The sequence below is a fragment of the Trichosurus vulpecula genome, chromosome 1 (assembly GCF_011100635.1).
Source record: "Trichosurus vulpecula isolate mTriVul1 chromosome 1, mTriVul1.pri, whole genome shotgun sequence".
Lineage (NCBI taxonomy): Eukaryota > Metazoa > Chordata > Mammalia > Diprotodontia > Phalangeridae > Trichosurus > Trichosurus vulpecula.
In genome coordinates this window covers 39,053,546-39,072,173 of record NC_050573.1, presented here as the reverse complement: position 1 = coordinate 39,072,173, position 18,628 = coordinate 39,053,546, and the positions used below count along the sequence as shown (strand labels likewise).

The following is an 18,628-nucleotide window of genomic DNA, read 5'->3' as shown; positions in this document are numbered from 1 at the left end:
CCCCTTATCCCCCACCCAGACTGGGGGCCCAGGAGGCTCAGCCTCACCATCCGCTGGGCTTCGATTGCTCAGAGCTGCCTATGCAGGCGTCGCCCTCGGCCAGTGGATCGCTGCTGGTGCCGTTCTCCTTCAGTATCCTGCGGCACCCTCCAGCAGGGGCTGAGGCATTCGTGGGCATGTCCCCGCACCACGGTCACATCAATATTCGTAAAAATAGCAGGGGCCGGCATCATAGAGCACTTTACAAATATCCCACTGGATCCTCACAGCAACCCTGGTCTGAAGGCACTGTCATGACCCCTCTCTTACACATGAGGAAACTTGAGGCACAGAGATGAGGTGACCTGTTCAGGACCTGGAGCAGGATTCCCCTCCCCTCCCCCACTCTCTCTCTCCTTTTTGATCCACTGGCTCTGTCCCCTCCACAGGGCGCTGGTGGGTGGGAGCCACACTCCCCTTTTCCTCGCCTCCTCAGTCTAGAGCTGGACAGCCCCTCCCAGGCTGTCTCATCCACTCTCTCATATTACAGATTGGGAAGCTGAGGCCTGGGAGGAGAAGTGACCTGTTGATGGCATCACCATCCAGGTAGTATCACCTGAGATTTGACACTTCATCCCCTTTTCACAGATGGAGCCAGGGCTCCAAGGAGCGAGGGACTTGGCCGAGGTCATGCAGACCCAGAGAGAGAGAAGTGATCTCTACCCTGTCCCCCTTTTCCTCAGTCAGTGAGCATTTATTGAGCACCTACTGTAGACCAGGAACTGGGCCGGGCAGTGGGGATACAAAGACTGGGGTGGGTGGAACCCCAAAACAAAACCCAACAACAACCAATGTCTGTCCCTATCCTCAGGGAGCTTCCGTTCTGTCGGATGGAGACACATGTGCACACAGACACATAGACTAAATGCACAATAACTGTACAGCCGTCGGGGGGACTCCCCTGGCGGGAAAACCGTGGTCTCTGAACCGCACTCTGAGTGGCTTCTCAGAGGGAGGAGGGAGGAAGAGCGGCCGAGCTCCTCTGCTGAGACGCCACCCCATGGCACAGATGGAGGGGCTGAGGCCCAGGGCTGAGGAGGAGGAAGCGGACCCAGAGGGATCCCCCGTTTGGCATCGGCTGTCCCAGGCAGAGCTCTGTTCGGCCTCACGGCCTCCGGGCCCCAGGTGACCGGATACGGAGCTATGAGAGGGTCCAAGGAGATGACGCATGCAGCTGCGCCCGCCGTGTCCGCTGCATCTGTGCTGTTGGCAGAACTAGCCATCACGGAGCGCTCCGAGGTTTGGCGAGCCCTGGACAGTTGTGCTCTCATCTGGTCTCCACAATGCCCCCGGGATGAGGAGACTGAGTCTGAGAGAGGTGGCAGAGCTTGCCCAGGGTCACACAGGGAGGCAGCATCTGGGCTGGGATTTGAACCCTGGTCTCCCCTGACGTCCACTATCTCAGCTGCGTCAAGAATCCCTGTTATTCCCCATTCAGCCTCTACCTGTCCAGGAGCTGCTTGTCCCTTGGAGTCTTTGACTTTGGTGGTGACGGCCCTGCTCGTCCTTTGGAGCCCAGCTCAGGGGACGTCCCCTCCAGGAAGCCCTCCCAGATCCTTTCTCTGGGTGGGTGGCTGGGACCTGTGGCTGTCCAGGATACTTACAGTTACGGCCGTTGTGCTTGCCCTGCCGTGGATGCTCCGTGCAGGGGTGACCCTGGCTTGGCCGTCTCACTTCCCCGGGCCTCAGTTTCCTTTATTCTAGAATGGCGGTGGGGTGGGTGTTGCCCATGATTGTCTGGGGAGGCCCTTCTGTCGTTCAGGGATTTAGAAACTAGACCGGAGGGGACCGTTGTCAATCTGTGCTGACTGTGTCCCCTCCGCGTGGCGAGAGGCAGGTGGGGGCCAGGACCGGATTTCCCTGGTGAGGCTGGCGCCTTCTCTGTCTGTAGAGTGCCCAGGCCTTCAAGGCCAGGCCCAGGGTCACCCGGCCAGTGCGTAACGTAAGCCCAGGTCCTGTGGCCACAGTTGGTTTTCTGAACACTTGCTCCACAGCCTTTTCACTTAAACGAGTGCTGAAGATTCAGTTGGGAAACATGAAATGCCAGTATATTAATGCTGAGCCCTGGGGATAGAGAGAAAAACGTGGAACGATGCCTGCCCTCCAGGAGTTTACATTCTAAGGGCGGGAGAAATGATACCTACTCATGTAAACAGACGTAAGATGTGTACAGGGCTCAGCCCAGCACCTGGCACATTGTAGGTACAGGATAAGCCCTTCCTTCCCTGTCCCCTTCTCTCTTCTCTCTTCCCCCTTCCCTCTTCTTCTTCCCCTTCCTCCATTCCTCTTTTCTCTTCCCCCTTCCCTTTTTCCTTTTCCTCTTCCCCTTCCCTCTTTCCTCTTCCCCTTCCCCTACTCCCTTCATTCTTTCCTTTCCCCTTCTCTGCCTTCTTCCACTTTCCCTCTTTCCTCTTCCCCTTCCTCCTTTCCTCTTCTCTCATCCCCTTTCCCTTTTTCCTTTTCCTCTTCCCTTTTCTCTTCCCCCTTCCCCTTCTCCCTTCATTCTTCCCTTTCCCTTTTCTCTTCCCCCTTCCCCTTCTCCCTTCATTCTTCCCTTTCCCCTTTCTCTCCCCCCTTTCCCTCTTTCCTCTTCCCTTTCCCCTTTCTCTCCCCCCTTGCCCTTTCCCTCTTCCCCTTCCCTTTTCCTCCTTTCCTGTCCCAAATTCAGAGCTTCTTTCTGCTCTTTCATACCAGGTTCGTTGAGATATTACCTCCAGCCCGAGGGTGTTGTTGTCCAGGGCGCCTGGCCCTGGATTGTGATCCATGGTCAGGGTCCTGCCCGCTGTGACTCAGAGTGAGGGTGACTGGCCCCAGGGGCTGGGGAGGCAGCGATGCCTCAGTGCTCCCAGCTGAGCTCCTTGACTGGCTCTCTGTATCGACTGCAGAGTGGGTCAGGGTGACCCAAGCAAGGGAAGGGCCTCTTGAGGGGGACGGGTGGGCTGGGAGGATAAGTGAGTGAAGATGTGTCTTCTGGCCTTGAGGAGAGCACATGCCAGCAGGGCCAGCCAGCTGCCAGGTGCCGCAGATTTCCTGGGGAGAAATAAATGACTCCTTGGTGCTCCCATCCCTGCCAAGGTCCTGGTCCGGCCCCTGCCCAGGCTCAGGCTCCCCGGGCTGTCAGTCTGGGGAGGGCCGTTAGATCCCCTCTCAGCACCCTGCTTTTAAAGACCCAGAGTAAAATTCATGGGAGTATAAGGAAACTGATTCTCTTAAAATGCAATTAAGCAAGTATTTTAAGAAACAGCTTCACGAGTCTGAGGTTAAGCAGATGGCGTTTTTCATGGGGATGCTGGTTGTTCAGCCCCTGTCCCTCTTTCCAGCTGGGGTAGTTTTCAGAAGCACACTGGTTTTGGCATCTGAGGACATGAGTTCCAATCCTGGCCACTTCCCTGGGTGACTTTGGGTAAGTCACTTCACATCCTGTGGGCCTCAGCCTCCTCCATGACTCCTGAGCCCCTGCCGGCTCTAAACCCCAGGCCCGCAGTCCCTCCCATCCCCAGTTCTGGCACATGGGAGCCCAGCAGAGCTGGGTTGTCTGCGTCAGAATCCAGCACCCTTAGTGCACGCCAGGACCTGCCAGGACTGTGCTGCTTCTCTCATCCCATCCTGGATTGCCCAGCAGCAGGGAGCTGGCCCCGTTGCTTGGTGACGGGCAAAAGGTCCACCTCCCTTCGCCTTCTGTCCTTCCCTTTCCTTCGTGCTGGGCTGCGACCCCGAGGGGTCACTTCCTGACCTCTCACAGCCTCTGTTTCCTCACCTCTAAAGTGGGGATAACAGGCAGATCACATCTGGACCACAGTCAGGGAGACCTGAGTTCAGATCTGGCCTTGGGTGAGTCGTGTGACCCTGGCTGGGGAAGTCACTGCGCCTCGGTTGGCCTCTGCTCTGGTCTGTAAAATGGGCACTGCAGGGTCTGCGTGTGAGTGAAATGAGAATGATATTTGTAAAGCGGCTGGTACACGTGCCACATAAACAGAGCCGTCATTATTTGTCTTTGTTACCACCTAAGGCAGAGGTACCAGACATGCAGCCTTGGGCTCCCTGGCTCCTCCTGAGGGTGGTACAGACCAGATGAAAATGGCATCGGGAAATACTGAACAGAATAAATACAAATAAGCCGGGACATGGATCATACTAATACCTGCTTTTCTGAGTCGGTCTCTGGGCCCCCAGGGATCCTTACTGGGGGCTGGTTGGTTTCATGTCGCCCTTTTCTGTTGGGGTCTGACACCGTTGACCTCAAGGACCCAAGTGTGAATCCTGGCTCTGGGACGTTCCTCCTCAGGGGCTCTGAGGGTTTCATTTTTCTCTTGGTCCCCTGAGTGCCCTGCCTACGGGAGATGCTTCATTGGTGTTTCTGGGCTAATCCTGTGTGGCCACAAGCATGTCATTGACCCTCCCTTGGCGTTGTCTGTCCCCTCTTCTCTGACACGGGGACTTTGTGCAGATGAATCTTGATTCTTAGACCCTCTGCCAAAGGGGGAGTCTGTAGGTCTGTTTCAACAACTCTTGTGGGGGTGAAAGACCAACATAAGCCCAAAAACAAGAATGCTGCCAGCACACTGCAAAAGCCCAGGTTCTTTTGATCTGCTTTACTAAGGAAAGCAACATTAAGGGGTTGACAGGCTTACTTTAATTCAGCATACAAATATCATTCACTTAGTTCAGGGGAAAAATCCAGCACCCTGAACTTCAGAGCAAATACAAACAAATTACAAACATCAACAGACAGACCTTGTCTGATTCAAATGCCAATACATAGTTACCAGAGTTTAACAAAGTCCCAACACCCTGGTTTACGAGCTGGGAGGCTCTTAGCTACAGCTGCCCGGAGTTTCCACGCCACCAAGAGTGAGAGCCCTGTGCAAATGGCTCTGTCTTCTCCTGTTATAGCATTTCAGACGTCATCAAATGTCACCTGAATGACCAGAACTTAGGCTCCCATGATTGGTTCTTGAGTTAGCCTCTTCCCTTAGTACCCTGGGAGCTTCACACCCACATAGGCTTAGCCCCTAATAGGGGTTTGGGCCTGGGGCTTAGCACCTAGTAAGACTCAATGAAATACACTGAATTACTCAAAGGAAACAAAAGCCAAACTCTTCAAGGGCACTTGGTTGAACTGAATGCTTAAAAGCCCATTTTGCTTACCAACACAAGGTCACTTTGCAAACTTGAGTTAAAGCGCTCTATGTGTTATGAAGACAGTGGTGCTCCCATTCCTAGAGGTCCTGACCTGGGCCCTTCTGCCTTCACCCCTCCAATAACCAGCGTTTACATAGGGCTTTGAAGTTTGCAACGCTCTTTTTAAAATCATCATTGTCATTGTCATCCTCCTCGTCGTGCTAGCATGTATGTAGTGCTTACTCTGTGCCAGGCACCGCTAGGCACTTTACAGTTCTCTCATTTGGTCCTCACAATAACCCTGGGAAGGAGATTATCCCCATTTTACAGAGGAGACACGGAGGCAGCTGGTGGCGCAGCGTTGCCGGGGTCACAGCAGGTTTGAGTTGGGTCCTCCTGACTGTGGGGGAGCACCAGGCTCCCACAGTGGTACTTAGCTCTTTTCTGTGACCGTGGCCGACAGCCCCGGCTCCTGTTTGGAGGCCACAGACCCGTTCTCTTTCCTGCTGTGTCTGGGGCTGGGCAAGGAGAAGGCTCAGGAAGGAGCCATGAGTCCCTCATGGGGAGAGACTTCCTGCAGGCACACATGGAGTTCTGAGGGAGTTTTATGGATGGAATTTGAAAAGCTGCACTGACCCCAGCTGCATTGGCCAGGGGTGGGCACAGGGGGAGGTGGCCGGAGGAGCTGCGGGAGAGGGCCCGGTCTCTTGCCATATTTAGGAGAGGCTGGCTGGGCCGCCTTCTCATCCTTTTTGTGCCCCAGGCCAGCCAGGTGGGCTTCAGGACACGGGCTCAGGTGTAGAAGAGAGATGTACCCGGCGAATATTTAACAACCAGCTCTTGGTGGGCAGTCCCCACGATAGACTTCTGAATTTAATTTGAATCCTTAGTGTTTTGTCCACCACTTTCTCAAGTCTAGACAATCACCAAAACAAGAAACAAACTCTGCTTTGTTGAGTTTGTTGCTTTCCTAGGTGTAAGTGCTCACCTTGAAAATGTAATCACCAGCTCCCAGAGCCGGTGAGAGCTGGCTCTAGCACTCCCCTGGTCCTGCCTTAACTGGCCCATCCTAGCTGCTTGTGTGCAGAAGCTCCTGGCCAGACCAGCCCAGGAGTAGGCTCGGCAGTCCTGGCCTCAGGGAGCTTCCTTTCTCCTGGGACTTGGGCGGGAGTAAGAACATACCAGATGTAGTCAGGATAACACAGAGGGAGCGAGGGAGTGCTGAAGATCTGGGTGGAATCAGAAAGGGTCTCACGGGGGAAGCCCCCAGTGACTTCTGTGGGCCTCAGTTTCCTTTTCCTGTAAATGAGGAGGGTGGGCTCAGAGACCTCCAGGGCCCTCCTTCTAGTCTAAAGCTGTGATCTCGTGGTGAAGAGGACTGAGCGTTATTAAGGTTATTACTTACTGTTATTAAGCGTGCCGGTGGGTATGTTAAGTGCCTACTGCGTGTCGAGCGCTGTGCTAAGCCGTCTTCACGTCTGGTGTCATTCAGTGCCCACAAGACACTCCCGTGGGAGGGAGGAGCTGTTAGGATGTGGACTTTATAGCCCAGGAAACCAAGGTAGACTAAATTAAGTGACTTGTCCAGTGCCATACGACCAATGAGTGTCTGAGGCTGGATTTGAACTGAGCTCTTCCTGTTCCAGGCCTAGCATTCTCTCCACTGCCATTCCTAGCTTTTGCAGGTAAGGAAACAGGCCCAGAGAGGTGCAGTGATTTATCTCTGGCACCCGGCCCAGCACCTTGGACCCAGGCCCTAAAGGTCCTGTTTTCCCCACCAGGTCACATTGCCCTTCTGCCCCTCTCTCTGACTCCCCCATCCAGGGTTCTCAAGCACCTGGGTCATATATCTGCCCATTCGCCCGGCTGCTGGCTCCCCTCCCTGCAGCCCCAGCTCCCAGGGGAGCTTCCCCCGTGGCCCCTGTGTCTCAAGAAGAGCCGGGGGGGCCTGGTTTCACCAGCGTTTTCCCACGGGAAGAGAATTTGGCTTTTCTTATTATTGTTTGCCTTCGTGCCTGTTTGTCTTTTCCTTAGAGAGAGAGAGAAAGATGGAGGAGAATTTTCCTTTTGGCAGAGTGAGAGGTGTTTCTAATTTTTTTTAACTGTGTGTGTGTGTGTGTATGTATGCGTGTGTGTAGAGAGATCCAGATCCAAGAGCTAGCCCACTTTGTCAGTTAGACCTCCCTTTCTTGTGCCCTACCACTCATTAAATATTTGATGAGGACCTACTACATGCAAGTCACTTGCCTTTGGATCATCTGTGAAATAAAGGTGGTTACATCACCTTGAGGGTCCCTTCTGACTAGATCTCTGGTCCTTTGTGCCTAGCCCTTTGGGGAGAAGGGTGAAGACAGCAGAAGACATCAAAACACACGGCCCCTTGTGCACCGGGTAACGCCAAGTGCTTTCATGGCTTTTTTCTCCCATTTGAGCCTCCGAAGCCCTGGGAGGGAGGGAGGGATGGGATTCTTGTTCCTGACTGAACGTAATTACGCCCCTCGAGGGCAGGGAAATTTGTATTCCCCTAACCTAGTACAGTACCTGGCACATGGGAAGTGCTTAATAGAGCCTTGCTGAGTGTTGGAAAACGTGCCCATTTTTCCCATGAGGAAACTGGGAATAGAGAAATCTAGTGACTGACCCAGGGTCACGTGACAAATAAGCGATGGAGGCTGGGCCAGGGCCCTTAACTCTTCTGTTGGTGTCGTGGTTGTTGCTGTGGGTGCCTTAGGAGTTTATGTAATAGTTTGTAAAATATATGTGATATACATATCGTATATACAGTATATGTAACAGTGCTATATATGCCCCACCTCCACCCCACCTACCCCCTTCTCCTCTGTAACAAAAGCTTTAAAAAGGAAGGTTAAAAGCAGGTCACTTACCCCCCCCCCCCAATGACTGAGTTTGACGGTGTTTGCAGCAGTTGACAACCTGACCCCCCTTCTGCCTCCCCTCCTCCCCCCACTCCAAACTTGAACTCTGGTCTTCATTTTCCCTCCAGACGTGTGTTCACTGTTGTCCTGGGCCCATATCTCCGTGGGACCTTAGTAAAGTCACCTAACCATTGTTGGTCTCCCTTTCCTTATCTGTGTAAAGGACCTTGGAGGTCCCCAGATCTGTTGTTCTATCACCCCGTGGTCTTGCTGTGCCAAGAAGCCTTCCCCTTCAGGGGGGCGTGTCTACAGGTAGTGCTGGGGCCCTGTTCCCCCCACGATGGTGAGCACAGTCCGTGTGGGACCGGTTCACAGACATCTTCCTGTGCTGCGCTGTCCTCATCATACGCATTTGTAGCATATCTGGTCTGTTTTGGTAGCTCACAGTAGGTGCTTAATAAATGTGCACTGACTGACCGGCGCCTCGTTCCCCTGCTAGATGGGAGTGCAGTTGGCTTCCCTATCCCAGGCTTCTTTTCTGTATCCATCCTGTATTCATCCTAGGCCCTGAGACCCAAGTCTCCCCCCAGCCCTGTCCTTTCCAGGGTCAGCATTGCCAGTCCCTCCCACCTCTCCTCCTCTGGCCTGAACTCAAAGCTGTCCATGGTCCTGGTTGCCTTCCTCAGGGTCCCTTAGTCTCTGAATGAAGCACCCCTTCACCACTGCCTCCAATACTCTGGGAACTAGTATGCCCTGCTCTCCCTCCTTTAACGCCCAGCACAGGTTTCATCCCTGACTTGTTTGAACAGAGCGGGCTATGCTTCGTCTCCTCCATTGGAGCTCCTTGAGAGTGGGGGCGGTCCTCTGCCTTTCTTTGTATCCCCAGTGCTTAGTAGGTGCTCTAAGAAATGCTAGCTAGCTCACTGACCCATTTTAGACCTTTCCCAGATTCCTCCCGGCGGCTTTGTGACTTGGGCAGGTGTCTAGGCCTCTTGCGACCTTTGTCCTCCCCATCCTGCTTTGAAGCGCTCGGGCCTTGCCCTGCTCCTCCATTCATTGTTGGGAGATGGTGGAGCTGGGAGGAGGCATTTTTGCACCCCGGGTGAGGTTTGAAACGGGCTCCCCCAGCATCTTCCTGACCACTGCAATCCAGGGGACTCAAATCATCCTAAAATGAGTCGGCCCTGGAGTGAGCAGTTCTTGTGGTCCCTTCCCAGGAGGCCCTGTGTGAGGCGATGGTCAGAGCCTAGAGGAGAGGGTGTTGGGTGGGGGGTAGCTTAAAAGGGTTTGAAAGGTCCTGAGGATCACAGAAGAGTAGGCTTAGGAGCTGACCTCAGAGGTCTCCTGTAGCCTAGGAACCTCGGGCTTGCTAAGGGTCACCCGGCTGGTGAGCTTCCTTGTGAGAGACCAGCTTTGGGAGCTGGGTCCCTCATGCCAAGTCCTTCCTGGTCCCTTTAGGCCTCCCCTGGACACCTTGGCCGGTCTGCTGACGTCTGTGGACACTCCTCAGCGTCATCCTTTGGAATGTTGAAAACAAAATGCATAGGATCACAAGGGAGATTGATTGCCTTGACGTGCAGTTATCCAGTTACATAGAAACAGACCCACCAGCCCAGAGAGGTTCATTCAGTGACGTCCTGCGGATGCTGCCTGAGCTCCAGGCCCCGGCCTTGGGCCTCTCTGGGCCATCACCCTCCTGCTGGCTTCTCTCTGTCCCCCGGTCCTTGTGTGTCTTGCTGTGATAGCCTGGCCTGCCCCTGACCTCACTCTCTGGCCCCGTTGCTGCCATTACTGATGAAACTCTGAGGATTATATGGTCACTCGGAGCCGCATTCTCCGCCCTTGGGCTCCCTCTCCTGGCTCATGTCTAAGCCCTGCTTAGGGGGTGACAGATGGAGAGGTGGAGGTGTGTGAGGAGGAGGAGAGCAGCTGGTCTGGTGAGATGCTGGGGAGTGCACTTAGTAGGACTGGTGTGGTGAGGGGCTGGGGAGGGCACTTGGGCTGGTCCGCTTCTGTGGATGTCTCGCACTTTATGTCCCAGGGACTCTCTAGGCAGCACCTCCGAGCTGGGTGAGGAAATCAAGGCTCATGGAAGGGAATACATGCTGCGGTATGATGACTGGGGCACAGGACCTTGGAGCTAGGAAGGCCTGTGTTCAAATCCTTCCTCAGCTGCACCGGCTTCTCTTGTGTCCTCCGCCTCAGGTGAGGGGGCTGGACTCCTAGGCCCCCAAGGTCCTTCCTGCTGGTTCTCCATCTGTGGTGGCTGAGCCGGCATCTGAACCCGGGTTTCTGGGTCCCCGCTTTGGGCTCCTTGTCTCGTGCACTAACCGTTGGTCTTCCTGACTCTCTTTTTCCTAGGACGTGGGTCTCCTAGAGTATCAGCACCACTCCCGGGAGTACACCCCCCACCTGTCCCCCGGCTCCATCATCCAGCCCCAGCGGAGGCGGCCGTCCTTGCTGTCCGAGTTCCAGCCAGGGAATGAGAGGTGAGGACCCAGAGCTGCCTGGAGGGTGTGTGTGGGGGGGTGTGCTTCCAGGGGGCTCTCTTGCCGGGCCAGACCTTGCCCTGTGCCGGGGTGGCTGGACCCTGGGCCCTGCTTGCAACTTCGAGCTATTGAGAGCTGCCCGGCCCCGACGCTGCTCCCTCCTCTGTGAGACTGGGGCCAATTCGGCTATTTACAGAGGAGGAAACTGAGGTAGATGGGGGAGGGGACTGAGGCTTGTGTAATGTGTGCAGGGTGGAAAGGGATAGAGGGCTAAGCTTCAAGCTGCCCTGGAGGGCACTGTGGTGAGGGGAGGAGGGGGAGGGGAAGGGAGGAGGAGGAGGAGGGAGGGAGCAGCTGCTGCTGCTGCTGAATCCTGGTGTCCTCGATCTGGAGCTAGAAGGGAGCTTGGAGGCCACCTGCCAAGCCTAACCCCCTTGCTTGGCAGATGGGGAAACTGAGGCCCAGAGATGTGAGGCAGCTTTCTCAGTCACACATCAGATTTAGTCTGAGGCAGGATTTGTACCCAGGTCTTCTCGTCTTTAAGTTCAGTTCAGACCCAGTTTCAGATACTTAGTAGCTGGGTGACCCTGGGCAAGTCACTTAACATCTGTCTGCCTCAGTTTCCTCTACTATAAAATGGGGATACAGCAGCTACCTCACAGAGTTGTGGGGACCCAGTGCCACTTGTCACAGTTCTTAGCACAGTGTCTGACACACAGTAGGCACATTAGAGGCGCTTCTTCCCCTCCCCCCCATCTCCTGCACTGTGCTGGGAAAGCCTCCTGGGATTTGGGGGCTGCTCTGGCCCCTGCACTGGCCAGGCAGTCCCTGGCCACCCAACACAGTGTGACCTCTGGCCTCCCATGCTTGCACCTGTAGATCAGGCCTCTTCCTGGGAGCCCCAGGTGACAGCAGGCCAGCATTAGTATATCCCTGGTGGCCGGCCTGCTGGACTGGGAAGAACCACAGTTTTATGTGACCTCCTGGTGCTTCCATGGGGGAGGGTGGTCGAGTTGTAAAGGCCCCCGACCTGACCTCTCTCTTCCTCCCCCTCAGCCTCAGTTTCCCTCTGCTGTCTCAGGTGAGTCTTCTTCTCTGAGCCTTCTAGGTGGCTCAGGCAAGGGTCTGGGGAGAAAGGCCCAGACCTTTGCCGCTTCCGAGTCTGGGTTCAGATTCTCCCTCACACTTGGGCACATCATCTCGTCCCTCTGGGCTCCAGTCTCCTTATCAGCCAAATGCATGGGTGGCACTGGCTGGCCTCCGGGTCCCTTCCAGCCCTGCTCTAGTTATGGTCTGAGTGGGCTGTGGGTGTGGGTGTGGGAGTGGGAAGGGGCTTTCATCCCAGGGAGTGAGGATTCTGCTCAGACCTCCCTCTCTCAGCCAAAGGGCGATGGTCTGATGCACCTGTGGGGTGTCCGTGCCCAGAAGCTCACAGCTGGCAGGATCTCAGGGGCCATCTTGCCCATCCCATCCCTGGTCATCCCCCTCTGCTGGGAGGCTTCCTCCTGGGGACAGCTCTGTGGATTCCCTGACATTCACTGAAAACAGAAAGGCAGCTCAGAGCCCTAGAAAGAGGGCACTTGTGGGCCTCAGTGGCATCATTTGTATAATGAGAGGGACGATCTTTCCAGTCATGCTCAGCTCTAAATCAAGCGGGGGGGTGGGGGTGGGGGGGAGGCGGATAAAGATGGGCCTTGGATTTCCCATCCCCCAGCGCAGGTCAGCACTTTCTCTAGTGTTTAGCTCAGTCTGGGTGGAAGGATGCTCTCAAATCCAGGGCCTCCTAACTCTGAGCCCAGCTCTCTTTCCTCTCGGTCACTTTACTTCTTAATCTGTGGTTGTATAAAATTGGTCTCTGGGGCTTCCACTCTTTTCTTGTAGCTCTGTCCTTTAGGGCCGGGCTACTCCCCACTGCCCATGATGGACAGCACATCCCTCCCAAGCCTCCTCTCCTCCAGACCACACCTTCCTGGCCCTTCTGACCTGCCCTCCCATGGCCGTTCAACATGGCTGCTCACCCTTGACCCTCCGTGGTCTCCTTTCTCAGGCCTGGCTCTGACCTGCCCTCCCTGGCCCTTCAGTGTGGCTGCTCCCCCGCAGACCCTCCGTGGTCTCCTTTCTCAGGCCTGGCTCTGACCAGCCCTTCCATGGCGCTTCAACGTGGCCGCTCTCCCACAGACCCTCCGTGGTCTCCTTTCTCAGGCTGGCTCTGACCTGCCCTCCCATGGCCCTTCAGCGTGGCCACTCACCCGTGACCCTCCGTGGTCTCCTTTCTCAGGCCGGCTCTGACCTGCCCTCCTGTGGCCCTTCAGCATGGCCACTCTCCGTGTCCCTCTGTGGTCTCCTTTCTCAGGCCTGGCTCTGACCTGCTCTCCCATGGCCCTTCAGCATGGCCACTCACCCGTGACCCTCTGTGGTCTCCTTTCTCAGGCCTGGCTCTGACCAGCCCTTCCATGGCCCTTCTGACCTGCCCTCCCATGGCCGTTCAACATGGCTGCTCACCCATGACCCTCCGTGGTCTCCTTTCTCAGGCCGGCTCTGACCTGCCCTCCCGTGGCCCTTCAGCATGGCCACTCACCGTGTCCCTCTGTGGTCTCCTTTCTCAGGCCTGGCTCTGACCAGCCCTCCTGTGGCCCTTCAGCATGGCCACTCTCCGTGTCCCTCTGTGGTCTCCTTTCTCAGGCCTGGCTCTGACCAGCCCTTCCATGGCCCTTCAACATGGCCGCTCCCCTGCAGACCCTTTGAGGTCTCCATCCTCCCCAGCCTGGGTGGGCCAAGGACCTGGGGGCTCTCCCTTCCTCCCTGAAGAAGCCTCCATGTTCCCCAGTGAGGTGGGTGCCTCTCCCCACCCCCAGCCTCAGTCAGCAAGCTCTTCATGTTTGTCAGAGTGAGTTGTTGACTCAGCCCAGGGGGGAGAAGCCACTTACTCCCCAGACTCCACTTTCACAATAACTGTCATTTCCTTTTCCACGTCTGGGGGAGGCTGGGTGGGTGGGAGTTCTAGGGGGAAAAACAGTGTGAGGAGAAGTAGAAAGGCAGGTGGACAGAGAAGGGGCTCTTTGGGGTACAGGGAACAGCCTCAGGATGAGATGGGACTGGAAAGTGGTGTGTGTGAGGGGAGGGGGCCATGTGAGGCCTTGAATACCAGGCTGAGGAGGTTAGACTTCCTTTGGAGCTGGAAGGGCCTTGGCTGAGGCTGGTGCCTCTGGGAGCTTGCTGGGTGGGGGCCTTGTTTGTCCAGTGCCCTTATTTCTGCCTTGGCCTTTTGATTGTTACCAGGGATGGCTCCCTGGGGGTAAAGTGAGCCCTTGAAGGTGTCCTACAAGGAGCCTTGAAGGCAGCCTAGACCCCCTCAGCACAGAGGAGTCCTGTAGGCGGTTGGCATCTGTAAAGCACCTACTGTGTGCCAGGCCCCTAGGAGACAGAACAGAGAGTTGGGCCCTGCCTCAGGGGAAGGGTGTGCTTTGCCCCATAGCATCACAAAATAGGCCTGGAACCCTGGGCCTCCCCACTCCTGTGACACACTCTCACCCATGGCAGCCTAGGGGGTGTGCATGGTGAGCAGGATCTCCAGGAGAGCTGGCCTCGGGGGCCTGTGCTGGGGGAGCCCCTGGAGCCACTGTGGGGGAGGGGAGGGGGATTGGGGGATATTATCTCATTGGCAGAGCTTTGCTGGGGCTTTGGGCTTCTCACTTAGCAGCAATTAAGCCTCTTTAGAGTTCATCTAGCAATGATGTGAGGTGTGCTCCTTTGTCGCTAATGACAATCACTGCACATTAACCAGCTGCCAGAGGTACCCAGGCCGGAGGAGGATGGCCACTGGGCCACTCATTACTAGCCTGAGGCTATGAATCTCTTTGATGGGGGGAGGAGAGGAAGTGGAGAGGCTGCCTGTCCCATTGGCATGTCTGCCCATCGCACCCTATGTCCGTCTGTCCCGGCGGTGTGTCCATCTGTCTGGTGGTGTGTCTGTCTATCCCAGCGGCGCCGGGTCCATCTGTCCCGGCGGTGTGTCCGTCTGTCCCGGCAGTGTGTCTGTCTGGTGGTGTGTCTGTCTATCCCAGCGGCACCGTGTCCGTCTGTCCCGGCGGTGTGTCCGTCTGTCCCGGAAGTGTGTCTGTCTGGTGGTGTGTCTGTCTATCCCAGCGGCGCGTGTCCGTCTGTCCCGGCGGTGTGTCCGTCTGTCCCGGCAGTGTGTCTGTCTGGTGGTATGTCTGTCTATCCCAGCGGTGCCGTGTCCATCTGTCCCGGCGGTGTGTCCGTCTGTCCCGGCAGTGTGTCTGTCTGGTGGTGTGTCTGTCTATCCCAGCGGCGCCGTGTCCGTCTGTCCCGGCGGTATGTCCGTCTGCTCACTGCACTGGCGTTCCTGGTCTCTGTGTTGTTGTCTCTCAGTATTACTTGTCCTTGCTGATGCTGTGTTGTTTGTGAACATCAGTGTTCTTATCTCCCTGCCCAGGTGGGCTTTGTCCGTGGGTCATCTGGTGGTGGCCCGTCTGATGTGGTCTGTGGGCAGGGAGGAAAAGCTGTGGGGCACAGGGGGCCATTCCCCTGATGGCGGGGGCGGAGAGTGTCTATCTGGGAGGCTGGGAAGGGTTGAGGGGATGGAAAAGAACCTTGGCCCAGTGGAGGCTGGGAGCTTGGCTGGCTTCCCTGCCCTGGCATCAGGGAAAGGCGGGAGGGAGGAGAAGGAAGGGAGGGCCCCTCCCAAGCTGTGAAAAGCTGGGCAAGATGGGAGCCCTCCAGCCTCATTTTTTCCCCAAAATTAATGTGGGAAAATAACAAATGAAAGGAACAGCTGGGGGCAGCTGGGCTTTGGTTTCCTGTGTCAAAGGAGATTTTTTTAAAAACATATTTTTGGTGGTGGCTGGGAGCTCGTCGTAGAGCTCGCCCCTCCTCCCAGCCTGTGCTAGCCAGAGGGCCCTCCCTTTGATCTGAGCCTTGGCTGCAGCCTTGGAGGGGAGCAGCTGGCATCATGGAAGGAATGCCGGGCCTGAGCTCTCAGGCCTCAGGCTGCTGCTGTCCCCTGGGCCTCAGTTTACTCATTTGTAGACAAGAGAGATGTGTCTAGACCCTGAGGTCTCTTGGATCCTGTAGGCCAAGACTCTCAGGGAGGGACAAGGTCAGGGGTGTCAGGGAGATCCCCGAATGTCAGCAGTGTCCGGGCTTCTCCAAGAAGACTACCATGGGCAGGTCTGCAGAGATGGTCTCCCATGCACCCCTTCACCCTCGCTGCCCTCCTGCCACTCAGGCACAGAAAAGGACCATAGTTAGGGACTTTATTTAGAGTTATCTAGGCACGTTGCCACATTGCCCAGAGAGGGATCTGAGATCTTAGCTCTGGAGCCGGGAGGAGCCTTAGAGGTCACCCTGGTCAACACTGGTGCAGTGATGGAGCTGACACCCTCAGACCCACTTTCCCTGACTCACTTTGGGGCCCTCCCAGCAGACCACACATGCTCAAATAACTTGGCCCTGAGGTCACCTTGGCCAAAGCTGGGGCATTTTCTCCCCGTTTAAAATATTTTACTGTTGCTCTTTTATTCCTTAATTTTTATGTCCGGGCATCCATCAGCAGCTGCCTTCCCCGGCCCCCAGCGCCCTCCTTTATGGAACAAATAACCAGGCCAAGGAATGCATCATGGTGGCTGGAAACCCGTGTCTCATTCCACACCCGTCATCTGATGCCTCTGTGCCAGGATGTGGGAGGTTTGGGAGGCCGCCATCAGTCCTCTGAAGTCATGGTCCGAAACTTCATTGGTGTTTTTCTGGTTGTCAGACGTTCCCCTGGGCTGTGCAAGGCCTTGGGCCCTGGCTCAGAGGCCAGGTGTCCTTTGAAGCGATGTGAGTGCTCCTGGCTGGAGGGTACGGGGATGCGCCCGGTCCTTGTATCTCCTGGAAGTGCGACAGGTGGGGCAGGACATGAGGCTTTGGTGTCTGTAGTCCATCTTGGGAGTTTGCACTGGAGACCAGGGTTGGGGAAAGGAGAGCTGTCTGTCAGTCAAGCTTCAGGCACTGGGCCAGCCCTGGGCAGTCTGGCCTCTGGGCCCCCATCGGGAGGGGCTATTTTTACCGTTGGAGGGTCCACCTCTGTCTCCAAGCTCCCCATCTGGGTGTCATTGTCAGTGGCCTTTCCTGACCCCTCACCTGCCTTCTCCCCCATGTGCTGGCGTGTTTCTTCCCCTGTTCTCTTTGTATATTAGTTTTGACCTTTCTTTGTATCGGGTGTTTAGCACGATGCCTGGCACGTAGCAAGCCCTTAATAAATACGACAGGAAGCGATTGATTGTGGCTTCTCCTATCTCCTGAGAGCCTCACAGCTAGAGGGGGCTTAGCCCACAGAGCATCAGGGAGGTTCCAGGGCTGCAGGGACAATCCCCCATGTTACAGAGAGATCCAGTGATTGGCCCAGCGTCACCCAAGTAGTAAAGAGCCCAGTCAGGATTTTTGTTCGGTTGCTTTTCTCTCCATGACTCCATTGGGGGTTTTCTTGGCAGAGATACTGGAGGACGCTGCCATTTTCTTCGCTGCCTCATTCTATAGGTGAGGAAACTGAGGCAAAGAGAGTTAAGTGACTTGCCCAGGGTCACACAGCTAGTATGTATTTCAGGTCACATTTGAATTCAGATCTCCCTGACTCTAGGCTGGGGTCTCTGTCCACTGCACCACCTAGCTGTGAGGACTGAAAACCAGTCTTGTTGGGCAGGGAGGATTATTTTGGAAAGGGGACCTTTCCAAGGAGTCAAAGAGTTATTTAAAAACTATTTGGAATTCTACTTCTTTATTTTACTTTCTCTTAAATTTTTTCAAATTGTAGTGAGGGTTTCAGCCAGACTAGTGATTTTATTCTCACCTCGTGGTGTACTCTCAAAGTTACCTGGGGCCCTGGCAGGTTAAGTGATGTGTCAGAGATAGGACATTGGAGCTGTCCAAAAGCGGGGTGGGGGCTGCCTTAGGAGGCTCTGGGCCCCCTGTGTTTGGGCTGGACAACCCCTCGCTCCAGAGGGCTCCCTTGCAGGAGCCTGAATCTGGGTCAGGGAGGGACCTCAGGTCCAGCCCCTTCATTTGGCAGGTGAGAAGACCAAGGTGCAGGGAGGCATCAGACTTGCCCAGGGTCACTCAGGTAGCTAAGCGTCCCTTAAGGATTTGCATGGAGCCCGCCTGAGGCATGCTCAGCCTCTCCTGCCTGCCCCTGCCGCTGCTCAGCTCCCTTCCAGCTCTGAAATTCCCTGATTCGGTGACTGGAATCCAAGTTTTCCCACTTTGCTTATGCCATTCTGTCCCCTCAGGCAGTTTTCTTACACAAAACGAATTAATTTTCCTAGAAGATTCCTTTCCTAGATTCCTCTCCCCTGCCTTTTCCTGCCTGGCATCTCAGGATGCGATTCCCCTTTCCTGGAGGTAGAGAGAGGGAAGAGAAGTCCCCCAGTTCTTCTGCCTCTATCCCCCCAGATGGTCTGCAAGGGCCTTGCCAGCTCTGGGGCTGGGGACTGGACCAGGGGACTCCTGAGCCCTTGCCTCCCCCTGGGATTCCCAGGACCAGCACAGGGCCTCTGCCCTTCTGCTTAGCTTAATGGTTAACTATAGTGATTGCTACAAAGGGAGGTATTTTCATGACTCACCCTTTCCCTGTGAAATGCAGACCCTTTCTTCATGGCTCAGGGGCTGGGCATAGTCTGTCCTTGGCCTCTTTCTTTGATCTTCTCCTTTTACACAGTCTCTCTTGGTTGAATTCATCCCCCTGTGCCCTCCACCAGCGGATGACACTCAGATCCCCTGCCTCCTCCACTGACTGGATGTGTGATCAGGACCAACTCCCCATGCCTCAGTTGCTGGATCTATGAAATGGGGATATTATTTGTAATTTAAATTTTAAAAAATCTTTCCTTTTGGCATCACCTTCATTTCTAAATATATTCCTACCCCCTAAAAAGTAGTGAGGGGGAAGGAGAGTAGTTCAGAAAAACAAACCAACTCAATAGACTGAAAGTATGTGTAATATTCTTCTTTCTAAGTCTCTGACCTCTGTAGGGACTACATATAATATTGTTATCCAAACCCCTCATCCCGTAGCAAGAGACCCATGGAACTCAGTGCCCGGACCCA

At 55.4% G+C, this 18,628-nt stretch overlaps 1 protein-coding gene across 8 annotated transcripts in view; it reads left to right on the top strand.

Annotated features, from left to right (window-relative positions):
• NCOR2 (nuclear receptor corepressor 2) overlaps positions 1 to 18,628 on the top strand; it is a 376,514-nt gene that overhangs the window by 116,307 nt on the left and 241,579 nt on the right. For all 8 annotated transcript variants that reach the window (XM_036753385.1, XM_036753345.1, XM_036753339.1 and 5 more), the window contains exon 3: positions 10,398 to 10,525. In XM_036753385.1, coding sequence (XP_036609280.1) covers positions 10,398 to 10,525 — 128 coding nt within the window. The remainder of the gene's footprint in view (positions 1 to 10,397; positions 10,526 to 18,628) is intronic.